The 15,579-nt window shown below is 36.8% G+C and overlaps 1 protein-coding gene across 2 annotated transcripts in view; it reads left to right on the top strand.

The window, feature by feature from the left end:
* LOC124606576 (DNA replication licensing factor mcm5) overlaps positions 1–11,920 on the top strand; it is a 91,131-nt gene extending 79,211 nt beyond the window's left edge. For both annotated transcript variants that reach the window (XM_047138563.1, XM_047138571.1), the window contains exons 9-17: positions 447–587; positions 684–860; positions 959–1,074; positions 7,528–7,656; positions 8,145–8,287; positions 8,364–8,491; positions 8,606–8,711; positions 11,576–11,629; positions 11,721–11,920. In XM_047138563.1, coding sequence (XP_046994519.1) covers positions 447–587; positions 684–860; positions 959–1,074; positions 7,528–7,656; positions 8,145–8,287; positions 8,364–8,491; positions 8,606–8,707 — 936 coding nt within the window. In that variant the 3' untranslated portion in view covers positions 8,708–8,711; positions 11,576–11,629; positions 11,721–11,920. The remainder of the gene's footprint in view (positions 1–446; positions 588–683; positions 861–958; positions 1,075–7,527; positions 7,657–8,144; positions 8,288–8,363; positions 8,492–8,605; positions 8,712–11,575; positions 11,630–11,720) is intronic.
* The last annotated feature ends 3,659 nt before the right edge of the window (positions 11,921–15,579 follow it).

The following is a 15,579-nucleotide window of genomic DNA, read 5'->3' as shown; positions in this document are numbered from 1 at the left end:
CACGCCTACATCTCACAATGTTACAACAACAGAAAAAAATCAAAGATATGAGAGCTCATTTAGAGGTTTAATGACAACTGTTTTTCCTGTGCATCATTTGTGAACAGGAAAGGGTGGAAACGGTGGAGCAAGAAGCACCCTTCACCACAGGCTATTAAGTGTATTTCAGAGTATACATGTAGATGCTTCTGCTTCCTCTCTGTCACCCCCCTTCCTTTTCCCCAATCAAATACCTTTCAATCTCTTGGGATGTTCATGCAATTGAGTGGTCTCTGATCCCAACTAAGCAATGAACTAATGCTGTCTAGAATTTGTCTATAATCTATTTATCCTGTTTCTGTTCTTAAAACATAAATCGTATTGAATAGGTGACTAGAAAAACTTAAATTATAGGTTGGTGTGATCTTGTTGCTATTCAGTATTTGTATTTTCTTTACAATTTCTAGAGAAACTTTGTCATGGAAGGAGGTGCTATGGTCCTCGCTGATGGTGGTGTTGTTTGTATTGACGAATTTGACAAAATGAGAGAAGATGATCGTGTGGCAATTCACGAGGCCATGGAACAGCAAACCATCTCTATTGCAAAGGTAGCTGCTGATGAGTATTTACAATTGAGAACATGTGTAATTTTCATACACATTAGAAGTTTATTTCATTTGAAAGGCTTAATGGAATTGTTTCAGGCTGGAATTACCACCACATTAAATTCTAGGTGTTCAGTACTTGCAGCTGCGAACTCCATTTTTGGGAGATGGGATGAAACCAAAGGTGAAGAAAATATTGATTTCATGCCTACTATTCTGTCAAGATTTGATATGATCTTCATTGTGAAAGATGAGCACAATGAAGCAAGAGATCAGGTCTGTAGTTAGAGGGCTGTATATTTTTATTACAGACTAAAACAATTTTTTAGGAATAGTGCTCTAATATTAGTGCTTATAACACATTTTATTTGCAGACTGTTGCTAAGCACATAATGAATGTGCACATGAACGCAGGTCAAACGTCTGAGGACAACACAGATGGAGAAATACCTTTGGCACTTATGAAGAAATTTATCAATTACTGTCGCCTGTAAGTATTGATGTTCACTATTCACAAAGTAGTGCAGAATGTTATATTTTTATCCATGTTACTGGTTGGCAAAACTTAATTCACGTACCTGTAGACTATACTAATAAAATTGTGTCCTAGAAAAATGTAAATTGTGGCTGTGGATAAGGGTTTCCCACTCACTCCCACCCTATCCACAATTACCACTGCTAAATCCTCTAATCTGCTTACTGCCCTCTGTTGCCAGTTGTTAACCTCATGTCAGCATAAATGTGGTCATTGAGTGATGTACATCATCCTTAGAAAATAATTAGCTTTCTATAGTGGCATTACAGACACGAGTATGTTGTTGAGAAACTCGGGACAACTTATTCCTGTTTATGTGCGTTTTGTGTCATTTCTATTTGTCAGTGTCAATTAGTTTGCTGCCCAAATAGAATAGCTCATCTACACTTTTTGTATGTCATTTCTTACTCTGATTCGCACGGCATCGCCTGATCTCATTTAATTCCATTATTCTTGTTTCGCTTTGTTGATATTTTATTATTAAGACACTGTCCAATCCATTCATCTTTCGAGTAAGGCCGGCCCGATAACGTTTTTCCCCAGGAAAGACTTTTTATTTGGCTCTCTGCTCCTTTTTCACTTTTCCCTGTGTCAGTTTTCACTACTGATAGTGATACTCACTATAAACCAATTGTTCATTTGGGTGCCCCTGACAACTCCTGAATTTGGTGCTCCAAGTGCCCCTCATAAGTGTGATATGTCTTCTATAAAAATCTTACCATTGTGACATCTCTGGTGCCCTTATCAGCTTGGTGCCACAAACTGAGGCCTGCATCACTTGAGATTTAAACTGACCAAGCTTCCAAGTGCTTTACTGCCTATGAGAGAATTGCAGTGTCATCAGATTACTTCAAAAGTTTTACTGCTTTTTCAGTGTACAGATTGATAAAATTTTGGAATGAATACAAACCTATCCATCACTTGTCAGCTCAACTACTGCGTCTCTTACATCTTCTTATACTCATAAAACTGCAGTTTGTTTTGTATATAAGTTGTAAATAAACATTTGCACCTATATTTTGCCCCTGCTATCTTCAGAATTTTTAAGAGTCTAGTCAGTTGGTATTGCCAGAAGTCTTTCCTAACTCTATTAATGCTATAAACATAGATTTAAGTTTCTCCAACCTATGTTCTAAGATAAGTTATCTCCTGAACACAGATGATTTTCCCGGAGGTAGGCCTCTACCAATGCTTCCATTCTGCTGTGAAAAATAAGGTATTTTGCAGCCATGGCCAGTAAAACTGGTAGTTTGGTAACACTCACACATGTCAGCTCCTAACAGTGCTTACCACCAATGTACATTAAGCCCCCTGAATTGAAGTCAGAACAGTTGCAAATTGAATTCCATGAATTGGGTTAATGAAATACACTACACAAGTTTTCAAGTAATGTGGGTTTCTTCCACATTTATTATCACTAAGAACATTACAGTGATCAGATAAAGTTTAACATCAAACATTTTATGCAAGAAGGTACCACCACTTTACTGTACATGGATGTTCCATTAACATGGTACTCTCACCGTGATGTCAGCCCTTTTTTGAACTCTGCGGCAATGCAGTATAGAAATGGTGCAGATGCTCTAGTTTTTGGTAAAGGCACGGAAATGAATAAGTATCTCTGTAGTAAAAGTTATAATACTCGTTCAGAGCCCCAAATAGAATCATTAAAAGAAGTCTGTACAAAATCATCTACTTTATCGAAGTTAACATGTTGATTTACACATATAACTTGAGTTAACAATAGTGGTACTCTATTTTCATACAGTGTTAAAACACGGACTATTTCAAACATGTGTTACATGTTTGAAATCTGATACCAGACTATCACGGAACGGTGGGCATAATTATAGGTTACTGTATACTTTAACATACATGTTACACGCTTATTTACAATCACAGTGCAGATACTAGCAAATTCTTAATTATTAGTTTAATTTCTTAGTGTAGGGTGCATTTGGCCCACGTATAACAGTAAAAGTATGGTGATTAAAGTTTTAATATAACAAGCACAGTGGCTAAATTTGAATTGGAAAATTTGGGTATGTTTGAACTTCAGCAGTAATTATGTTAACCTAATTTAATTCAAATCAAAATATGTTACTATAATGTTTAGAAGTTTGTCTTTCAGGTGAGTGGTGCCATCGTTATCAAATCTATTAGCTCTAAATGTTTTCTCATTACATACTATAGTAGAATTTTCAATTAGGCATGACTTATGTACACATGGTTTTAAACAAAACTATTTAAATATTTGCAGTCAGCTGATCTGAGACTGTAACTGTAGCAACAAAATCGAATTTAGTTGGGTTTGAACAATAATTGGATTGATTTGTGCCTACACCAAGTATACATTTTAAAGAAAATCAAATAGCAATTATACACATTTTTTTTTTTTTTTTTTTAAGTAGGAATTATTACAGTCTTCTTGAAGTCTGAGGGTATCTCCCCTGTGGCATGTATCTTGCACTTAAAGTGAAATACTTTTCATTTTTGGCTCACCCAAGAAACTCAATTCCGAGGGAATGTCACCAACTCCAGGGGTCATGTTTTGACTTAGGTCTGTTAGTTCTGTCATATTCTTCTTGCCGTGTCATTTATCCCATCCGTGCTTCATTTACTTAATCAACTTGTACTGAACTGTTTTGAAAGTTCATTTCCCTTGTGTAGCCATTCTGTTTATTCCTCCCATCTCTCAGCTACGGCTTATTTGCTTAATACTGGCACAGAGTACGAGTTATGGTATTCACACTAATGCTTTTCTCTTCTCCAAAGATTTCTCTAATTTTGCTATACAAGGTGTGATCAAAAAGATATGGGAATTTTTGTTTTTCTTAAAGAATCTTCATTCATTAACATCGACTTTGTCCCCTAAAAGGCAATCACCCTCAGATATAGTACATTTTTAGCTGTGCCCTTTCCATTCTCGGAAGCACTTCGGGAAATTGCTTCTCTTATGGTGTACAATTCCGTCATTGATTCTGTTTTTATCTCATCAATAGTGGCTAAATGACACCTGGCTCTCTCCAGCCTTGGGAATGGAAAGATGTTAACCTAACCTAGAAGCATTGAGGTGTGAGAGGAGCATTATCCTGGTGATGCAATTTCCAATGAGTGGTTTTGCCCCAATTCTGGTCTTTTCTTCGGATTGCTTCACGCAAGTAGCACATAACTCGCAGGGTAGTATTCCTTATTGAGTGTACGACCATAAGGCAGGAACTCATGATGCACTGTTCTATTGTAATCAAAGAAAACATTGAGAACAACCTTCATAAATGATCAAAAGTGTCAAATTTTTTTCAGTCTTGGCTTTTCAGGCAGTTAGCCATTGGGACAGTTGGGCCTTGGTTTCAATGTTATGCAGGTGTACCCATGTTTCATCAGCTGTTATAACCTTCTTCAGAAGTTCTGTATTGTTGTTGACTTCATTCCACCAATTTCTGAGCGATGTCTGTGCAACATTGTTTTTGGTCGAAATTAGACAATTTTGGAACAAGCTTTTCTGCTACTCGTTACATGCCCGAACCATCTGAAAAAAATGCTTGGCTAGGCGTGAACCAAAGGTTATGTCGACATCATCAGCAACCCCTCTGATGATGATCTGGTTATTTTCCAGAACCATTTTCCTTACTTCTTCCACATTGTCGTCAGTAATTGATGTGCTAAGGCACCCATGTTGGTCGTCATCTTCAGCATCTCCTTGACTCTCTTTGAAATGTTTAAGCCACTCATAAAATATTGGCTTAGTCATAGTAGATTCACCAAAAGCTGCAGTCAACATTTCAAACAAAATTTAATGCAAATTCTTTGAACCATCTTTTCCAGAAGTAAAAATTCCCTGAGCACTCAAAATCATATTTAACTATTTTGACTGTCAACAATAAATTAAATATTCGAAACAGCTGGCAATGCTTAAGCACTTCAGCAACATGTGTACCAACAAGACAAAAAAATTTGAAAATCAGATGTATAAATCTCGCAAAATTAAGTAATTCCCATTACTTTTCGATCACACCTTGTAGGCAGCATCCGTATTTTTCCTCTGGATGTACCTTCTTAGATGTCTGCCTTACTTTTGCCTACTTCACTTGCTGCATCTTTATAATTTTCTCCTCTTCTCAATTCATTTCTCAGGTTATCCAAGGATTTCTACTAAGCCTTGTCTTTTTGATTCTGTGGTGCCTTCACTGTTTCATTTCAAAGGATGCCATTTGTTTTCTATTGTTTCTTTCTCCTTTCTCCACCAGTTGTTGCCTGATGCTTCATTTTAAGCCTTTAAACTCTCACCAACCTCTGGTTCTGTCAATTTCTTCTCTTTTAACCTGGAGTTCACTACCAATAAATTATAGTTGGAGACCACATCTGTCTTAGAATGTTCTGCAGTTTAAACTATGGTTTCAAAATCTATCTTGCTGTTATATAATCTCTCTGAAACCTCCCGTTGTCTTCAGGCCTGTTCCGCATGTATTCTCTTTTTTCATGATTCTTAAATCAAGTGTTACAATGATTAAATCATGCTCTGTACAAAATCCAACAGGTGACATTCCCTTTGATTCCTTCACCCAGCCCATGTTCTAATGCTTTTCCTTCTCTCCCTATTCCATCAATTTCCAGTCTTTTTTAACGATCTGAATAATTTCTTTTTAATCCATCATATGTTCTTTCAGTCCCTTTATCTGCAGGGTTAGTGAGCATATAAACTGGCAGTATTGTGATGGGTGTCGGCTTCATGTCTACCTTGGCTGTGATAATAGGGACTGCCAACATTCAGCTTAGATGTCTAGAAACTATGAATTCATAACTAATGGTGATTGTTTTCCAATATTTTTACACACCATCACAATTTTCACACATTGAATAGCTAGTTGTAGATTACACCCCCCCCCCCCCCTCTCTCTCTCTCTCTCTCTCTCTCTCTCTCTCTCTCTCTCTCTCCCCAGATACTGAGTCATATATGTACAAAATTTTGTTGATATTGTTAAGCATATTTCAGAACAGTTGCATTAATCAATTTTTTTACTTTAATGGAATACTGAAATACAAACTAATATGAGCAGACTGCTCGTTTGACTGTAAATTGAACATTAGTGGAAGGTCCATGGCTATTGAGGTCCATGGCTGTTGGAAAACAAACACTTTATGTACAGATGTATAGATACAAAATGCTGTCTAAAACTAGATTTGAAATTTTAAAGTGTGACACATTTTTTGCTTCAGCACCTTTTATCAGATGAAAGCAGGTACAGAATAGGCAAGTGTATTCATCAGTGGAAGTTCAACCATATTGTGAAGTACACATGCATTCGGTAAATGAAGAAAATGGATGAAGAACGGCTGCAAAGTGCACTCAGTGTTAAGTTTCAAGAATTCATATTATGTTAAAAGACAACATATAAGCTGCAATTGGGGTTACAGGGTGCAAAGAGTTTCAGATCATGGCTTACACCAGAATATCCAAAGCTTGTCAGTTCTCAAAGATAGTGTTTCAATCCTTTTGGCAAGTGATACAGAAATTGGAGACAACTGGCTATGTTCATGGTGTTTTAATGATACAGTCTATGGAAATGTTTGTAAAGCTGAGCCTAGAAAACTGGCTTTCAATTTATGAAACACATAAACCAGAGACTCGGATCTGTGATTACCTTTACATTAGTTGCAGCTTATCTTCCCTTTACTATGTTACAGATTCGTTTTTCTCAGATACAAAATCATTGAACCTTTCTGTATGTACTTGTAAAAACAAAACCATTTAGAAAGCAATGGACAAACATGGCACATAGGATCTGAATGGTGTCGTACTTTGGCTATTAAGTAATGTCTTTGTACAAAAAAATGTAAAATCTCCCTCTTTTGTATTTATAGATGTACATATTACAGAATGAAGCAGCACATGAGATTAGTTCGTTGGTTCTAAAATAACTGTATTACTACTTCGTTGTGTATATTTGTTTGAAATTTTCAGTGCACTGCTATTCTCCCTTTGCATTATGTTTTAAAAACAGAATTGTTTGTAATTATGAAATTGAAAAAGGGGTCGAAACAGTTTCAAACAATGGAAACTCCAGGTAGGAATATAAACAATGTAGGCAAAGATAATCACTACTTACCGTAAGAAAGATGCATTAAGTTGCTGACAGGCATGATTAAAAGGCCCTCATATATAGCTTGTGGCCACAGCCTTCATCAGTAAACACACACACAACGAACCACCATCTCTAGCATCTTGGGCTAAGATGCTGGAGTTGACGGTCGTGTGTGCCTGGGTCGAAATAGTTTATCTTTTAGCTGATTACATCAAGACAAATGAAAAATTTCATTTGGCATAAGTACTAAAAAACTCAAATTTCTAAAGATATTGTCCAAACCTGCAGAGTTCTGTGTAAAATCTGCCTGCTTTTCTGTTGGCAGGCACTGTGGACCTCGTCTTTCAGAAGCTGCTGGTGAGAAATTAAGAAATCGTTATGTACTGATGCGAAGTGGAACTCGTGAACATGAGATTGAAACGGAGAAGAGATTGTCCATTCCTATTACTGTAAGGTAAAATAAATCAGTACTGTAATTTAATATAGAAACCTTGCTTCACTTTCGATCATCAGGAAATCATTCACTAAATTGACAGTCTTGGTAAATATTAATTTGCCAAGTGGTCTACATGTCAATGTAAGTGTAATAAAGATAGTCTGCAGCATGAGTCACATGGGTGGTATTGAGATGTCAGCTTTAGAATCTAGAAAAGACACTGTCATTAATAATCTGGGTCTCTCTCTCTCTCTCTCTCTCTCTCTCTCTCTCTCTCTCTCTCTCTCTCTCTCTGCCTACCTTTTCCTACGTGATTATTTACGAAACAGTTTATATTGTGCTTAGCTATGTGTGTTCTTGAAATGTGGCTTAAAAATGTAATTTGTTAAATTTATCACTTACATTTTAAGGGACCCTGTACAGTTTGTGTTGTATGTCCTCAGTCTGAGAATGATTTGAATTGAGCCCGCAGATATTAGAATAAGTTTGATAATATAATGTTGCAGGCAGCTTGAGGCAGTTATACGAATTTCGGAGTCTCTAGCAAAAATGCAGTTACAGCCATTTGCAACAGAAGCACATGTTGATGAAGCATTAAGGCTTTTTCAAGTATCAACACTGGATGCAGCAATGTCAGGAAGTTTGGCAGGTTTGTATAACCTGAATTCAATTTCACATTTGTGTGGACTGAATGCCAACATCAGAAAGAGAGTTGTTTTTTGCAGGTGCTGAAGGTTTCACCACTGAAGAGGATTATGAGATGTTGGGACGAATTGAGAAGCAACTGAAGAAGAGATTTGCCATTGGTTCACAAGTTTCAGAACACACAATTGTTCAGGATTTTCTCAGGCAGGTATGTTAAAGGCCTCAGACAAATTTTTTTTCTAAATGATTTAAAACGGCGTGTTTCTTTCTCCGCTTCAGCAGTTCCAATTCCATTACACATTTTTTTGTTCTCAATTTACAGAAATACCCAGAGAGAGCAGTGTTCAAGGTCATTCACACTATGATTCGCAGAGGAGAACTGCAGCACAGGATGCAAAGGAAAATGCTTTACAGATTAATGTGAAAAGGTATTAATTTTTGACAGAATTACTGATTATCCCTCTGAAGATAGAACCATGAGACTTTTAATTTGCAGAATGACCTAGTCATCTTAAAGATCTGAATGGAAAGTAATGAAACCTCTCTTCACTACTGGTGGCCACAGTGTGCTTGCTTTACATTGGATTGTTGAAGGATTGCAGCTGCAAAATGCACCCATGGGGAATTGTTTCTAAGCTCCCATTTGCAAAAGGTCAGTGACAAACTAGACCCCTTTCATAGTGTGTGGTAAAAGTTTGTTCATGAAAATGCTGTCTCCAAATTTTGTTCACTATGCTGATCAACAATTGAGTCAGATCCTATGTTGCAGCAGGCCTTGGGAGATAAGTGCCTTTCTTCGAAATTGGAAGTTCTATGATGCCTTAAGATATTCAAACTCATTCTGGACACCCACCACTGAGCAAAATGGAGGGCAATTAAGTACACCAATACATGTGTAATTTTGAAAAAAAGTTACTTTTGATGATGTGTTGGGATGATAGGCAGTGGATATGGTGAAGGCCAGTTTGCACTAAAGTTCCCAAGGATCTGCAGCTGAAGAAAATATATGTCTAGTTGGGTATAGTAGACACCCCAGAAGAATCCCTGTAAGTGGTGGAGGCAGGGGGTCTCTCTTTCCCCTCGCATCCTTCTGCCCCATGACTGCCAATGGTCTAGGTTACTGGCAGTCCAGAAAGTATTGCCTTGCTACTAGGTTTGTCAACCTTCTGTTCCAGTATTCGCTATTTATGAAGACTTATTTTATTTTTTACAAACAGCACGGGTGCCAAAGTAAAAAATTGTCGGAAGTGCATGCAGGCGTCACATCTCCATTATAAGCAAGAAACTGACAAAAAGAATGTCATTGGTGCAGTTTCAACCGAATAAAATGAAATGTGTAATACACGGTAGCAATATTACTTACTGATTGGCGACTCCATGGAGTGTTCTGTGCACCACGACCAGATAATGGATGTAATTGGAAGAAGAAACAGCATTGGTCGTATTTTTGTTTTATTATCCGCAAAATCGATTTTCAGTCAGTTAATGACCATCCTCAGTGCTGTAATATACAATTAAAATTGATAGGCACTGGTATCAACAAGCTTAGAGCGATCACATATGTGAAATTGGAAGTTCTATGATGCCTCGCTCTAAGCTTGTTGATACCAGTGCCTATCAATTTTAATTGTATATTACAGCACTGAGGATGGTCACTAAATGACTGAAAATCGATTTTGCGGATAATAAAACAAACAAAAATACGACCAATGCTGTTTCTTCTTCCAATATTACTTATTGTTCAAAAGTTACTGATAGCATGTACACATATATGTAGAATTTGACCAATAATATTCCAGAAGTACTAGTACACTGAGGAGTTTAGATGATTAAATATATTTGCTTCTGTCAAGCTCACTAAGTCAGTCATAGTTGGAATACAGAAAAATATTTTTAATGCAGTACATGCTGTTCTATTCTATAGCAAGTCACAATGCACACAAGACTTGGTGCCATGTTCCCATTGTGTGTTATTCTCAGTGGCAGGCAGTACCCAAATAGTTAACTGATTGTGTACCAGAACGAGGTGTGTGTGTGTGTGTGTGTGTGTGTGTGTGTGTGTGTGTACACGTCCGTCCAAAATTAGGTAAAGGCTGTAAGTAATTTCGTGGACAGTATGACCACAATAACACATTGGGGTGCTTACAGAACATAGTTTTGTGCTGAAATAAAATAAGATTTTTTGATAAGAGCTTTCCAGGTTGCCTACAAAGTGTGGCAATTGCCCTGGCACATTGTTTTGTTACCCAAAGGCTCTATTGTCAAAGACTTTTAGTGCTTAATTTGTGACTGTACACCGTGCCAGTACTTCTGACGAAACAAGTTAAAATAATGTTTCAAGACATCTAAATTGAAACAAACACTTCCTGGAAAGTCAGAGTACTAGACTTGTCTTTTTTACAAATCAAGCTCTGGGTACACGTAACACATTAGTGCTGGTGTACTTGTTAGTCTCAAGACTAGTTCGATGCATCTCTTCAAACTAGTCTATCAGTTAATCTCTGCATAGCTACGGCAATGTACAGGCATTTGAAACTGTGTACTTCAGTCAAGCCTGTTTACTGTAAAAAAATATTGGTGTCCCTCTAAAATTTTTACGTGCCAAACTTTCCTCAATTACATTGTTGATGATTCCTTGATGCCTCAGAATGGGCCCCTTCTTTAGCACAGTTGTGTTATAAATTTCTGAACTCCATAGTTTCATAAAGTACCTCTTCATTAGTTGTTAGATATACCTATATTACCTGTCATTCTTCTATAATACCTTATTTCTAAAACTTTTATTTTCTTCTTGTCCAAAATTTTATCGTCCATGTTTTAGAATGCTACACTCCTTACAAATACTTTCAGAAAGGACTTCCTACCACTTAAACTTACATTCAACATCAATAAATTTGTCCTTTGGAGAATTGCTTAACCAGCCTGCATTTTATATCCACTATTCTTTCAGCCACTTCAGTTATATGGCAACCTATCATCTACAAATTGTTTTATTTTATGATTTTTTGACTACATTCTTATAAACTGATCTTTCACACCCTTTACTGTCTCTTATAGAATTAGTGTCATTGGCAAACACTTCATGAACTTTTAATTCCTTTTCCAAGTTTCTCTTTGGTTTTCTTTATCGTGAGCTCAGTGCAGAAGTTGTTTACATCAGGGATAGGCTTTATCCCTGCTTTACTCCCTTCATTTCATGCCATTTGACTTGTTTTCCCTCCCATGCAAGTGGATTCAACATGTTAAATGTATTTTATTATATTGAATATTTCACATATATTCTGTTTTACAGGTGCGAGTTTTAACATCTGCGACTAATCCTGTTTAATGGTGTATGCCTCTGGAGGTAAGAACACATGTAAAACAGAAATGGGCAGCATCAAATTGCAGTAACTACCTGGTTCCCAATACTCATTCTGTTTTTTCTTCTGTTGCAGGTGTGAAAGACTTTGTAGATCCAAGAGTAATGTTGCAACATATTAAACTCCTCCGTCACAAGAAACACAATTTTAAAAATTCTGGGAAAAAGGTCACTTTTGGCCCTGCACATAAATATTAATTGTTGCAAATAACAGCAAATATGTTTTTAAAGAAAGATGTGTTTTTATTAAATAAATAAATTACGCTGTTTTAATAAGTCTTTAAATATTTTATGGCATGAAGATGCACTTGCCTGATGTAACATATCTGTAAAATGCCTCTACAAGTGTTATTTCATTGTTGCCACAGTCACATGCTCAGGTTTGACATCCATGGTAATATCTAACCATTTACTTACTTTATATATAAAAACAAAGATGAGGTGACTTACCGAACGAAAGCACTGGCAGGTCGATAGACACACAAACAAACACAAACATACACACAAAATTCAAGCTTTCGCAACAAACTGTTGCCTCATCAGGAAAGAGGGAAGGAGAGGGGAAGACGAAAGGAAGTATGTGTGGATGGATATGTGCGTGTGTGCGAGTGTATACCTTTCCTTTTTTCCCCCTAAGGTAAGTCTTTCCGCTCCCGGGATTGGAATGACTCCTTACCCTCTCCCTTAAAACCCACTTCCTTTCGTCTTCCCCTCTCCTTCCCTCTTTCCTGATGAGGCAACAGTTTGTTGCGAAAGCTTGAATTTTGTGTGTATGTTTGTGTTTGTTTGTGTGTCTATCGACCTGCCAGCGCTTTCGTTCGGTAAGTCACCTCATCTTTGTTTTTATATATAATTTTTCCCACGTGGAATGTTTCCTTCTATTATATTGATATCATTTACTTACTTTGCACTTTTTGGTTACTTGTATGCAAATGTCAATCTCCTTTCATGTAGATTGTTGCAATAACAATATTGTCCTTTGTGCCTATGCGAACACACCAAAAATAGTGCTCATATTACGCTTTCACTCTGAAATTCAGAATTCCAGTTGAACAAAATAACATTGGTTGAATCTTATCGACACAGGCCATAGATTAAGCAGAGTCTGAAAGCTTAAAATAAATTACAAATAGCAGGCTACAATGTCTGTCATCGGCTGGTGAAATTCCATTGCTCAAGAGTAAAAGTTTCGTGTGGGGTTGATTCTGATTGCAGCAAAGCACTATACTGCCATGAATCAGTTTCATGTATTGTTAGCCACATAAAAAAGTACATTAATAATCCTTTATAAATCACATGTTGATTAAAAGAATACGAAATGATATTATTACTTGTAACAAAAATAAATCGATGATAACCCACTGAAATAATCAAATCCATGCACCAATGTACTGATGAAGAGGTAAAAGAGCTCCGCAAAGAGATGCAGAAATTAAGACGACAGTTGATCGCACTATATGTTGACAGTGGATATTTTAATGCAAAAATGGGGCAAAAGAATCAAAGAATGATTCTTCATTGTAGAATGCAGAGAACAACAATATTTTCAAAAATTTACATAATGTCCTGGGAGAAGATTGCAATCAGTTGTTGTAAAGCAGATTTTTTATAACCCATCTAGATTGTTTTAATTTTCAAAACGGGCAGGTTTTGGTTCAACATGAACCATCCTCGGAGAATAACCTGTCCAACTTATCAGTCAAGTGGACCAAAGTGAAGTCTTTAAATGACTGACATGGTTTCAATTCACAGTACGTCCTTTTTCTAACTAAATTCACAGGTAGAAATGTAACATTTTTTCATATCACATTGTTAAGACTGCAAAATAAATCTTTGTTAATCAAGAAGTGAAGGACACAAATGCTGCAGATGGTTAAAAATATTAGTATTATAGATTGTGTGATCGAAATTCTTTGGGGGTGGGGGAATTGTAATTTTGAGTAATATGAGTAAAGCCCTTTTGTTCCGTAGCAACCAAAATCAAGTGGGACTCACCTAAGTACCTCTATCTGATGAAAAAAAAATGAAAAACAGGGAGTGAAGTTTTAAGAAAAGGTTGCTGATAATCTGCCGGCATGAATCACTGTAGCAGCTCTGGTTGTTTAAGCTTGGAGGATTGGGTTTAATTTTATCAGTTCTGATAATGTGGTTGTGGTGAACATCCATAAGAAGGGCCTAGCATGAAAATCTCTGATTTTTGTAGCAGAATCAGTACAGTCTTATTGGTAGCCTAATTCTCAGTCAAATTGTGCACTTTAACCACTTACTATGATAAAAGTTCAGCCATTCTGAAATGTGTAATAATGCCAAAATCACAGACTAATTCTCTCTCTCTCTCTCTCTCTCTCTCTCTCTCTCTCTCTCTCTCTCTCTCTCTTACCAAACGAAAACGCTGGCAGGTTGATAGACACAAACATACACACAAAATTCAAGCTTTCGCAATCAACGGTTGCTTCATCAGGAAAGAGGGAAGGAGAGGGAAAAGTGAAAGGATGTGGGTTTTAAGGGAGAGAGTAAGGAGTCATTCAAATCCCGGGAGCGTAAAGACTTACTTTAGGGGGGGGGGGAAAGGACAGGTATACACTCGGGCACGCGCACACACACACACATCCATCCGCACATATACAGACATAAGCAGATGATGTGCCTCTCCCTTAAAACCCACACCCTTTTGTCTTTCCCTCTCCTTCCCTCTTTCCTGATGAAGCAACCGTTGGTTGCGAAAGCTTGAATTTTGTGTGTATGTTTGTGTGTCTATCAACCTGCCAGCACTTTCATTTGGTAAGTCACATCATCTTTGTTTTTAGATATATTTTTCCCACATGGAATTTTTTCCCTCTATTATATATATACTCATTAATTAAAAATAAATTTGTACTGCACTCCAGTGGAAATAAAAGTTCGCACAGTCCCTCAAATCCTCATAAGAGGTCAAAGAAAAACTGGGAATCGCTGAAACTAATATCTTGTGGGAACACACATGTGCCTTCTGACCTATTTTTCTTTAAATGAAATTCATTTAACATAAACGTAAAATTCAGTATCTACTGTTCTGGTGTAACACATCTAAAAGAATTAAGTCAGTCCAGAATATATACAATGCAGTGACTGCAGTTTAAGACAGTTTCAGCAGATCTAGCACGGCATTATTTGTATACTCTGTTCTGTCTGGCCAATTGTTTTGTTGTTCCATTTACCTGGGTAATCAGCCACCTGGTGCATTCGGCTGAGTGGTAGCTCAATATTCATTATGTAACAGATTTTTAAGAACAATTATCATCCTCATCATTATAGGTCAATTTTCCTGACTTCAATATCCAAATAAGAGTTAAATTGCATAGCCACAAAATCAATTAACTTGTGAAGCTCAAGGTATAAAAGAATATTTTTGTAGATATGGTCACACCCCTTTAGTTCGATAAGAAGAGGGTATTTCCCAGAAGTATTTAAGGCCTCAATGATATTTCTGGACACCGAGAAGGGGAACATTCTTGATGTAAACAATTAATGTTGCATTTCCATACTTTCAGATATATGTTAAGAACTGAAAAAGTTCTTTACAAATGAGTAAAAGAATTTCTCAATAAAAGGTAATCACTGACCAAACACCTGTTTGAATTTAGTACAAACAAAACTGCTAATGTCGCAATTTAAGTTCCACTAGCCAATTTCTTAATTTAATTTTTTTTTACTGATCTAGATATGGCTTTCAATCTCGTTAATCACTCACTGTTGATTCTGAAGTTAGAGATACAGCAAATTATTTGTTTCAATCATATGTTACCAGCTGATAAGCTGTTGGGCCTTACAGGGCTCAGTACTGGTCCCTCCATTTTTCCTAATTTTTACCAATGACCTTCCAAATATGTACCTGCATTATTTGCAGGTGACACAGATTTGCTCTTCAAATCTGAACCAGCTCTGCTTCTGTGGTA

This window comes from Schistocerca americana, chromosome 1 (assembly GCF_021461395.2).
Source record: "Schistocerca americana isolate TAMUIC-IGC-003095 chromosome 1, iqSchAmer2.1, whole genome shotgun sequence".
Lineage (NCBI taxonomy): Eukaryota > Metazoa > Arthropoda > Insecta > Orthoptera > Acrididae > Schistocerca > Schistocerca americana.
This window is presented reverse-complemented; position numbering and strand designations above follow the sequence as displayed.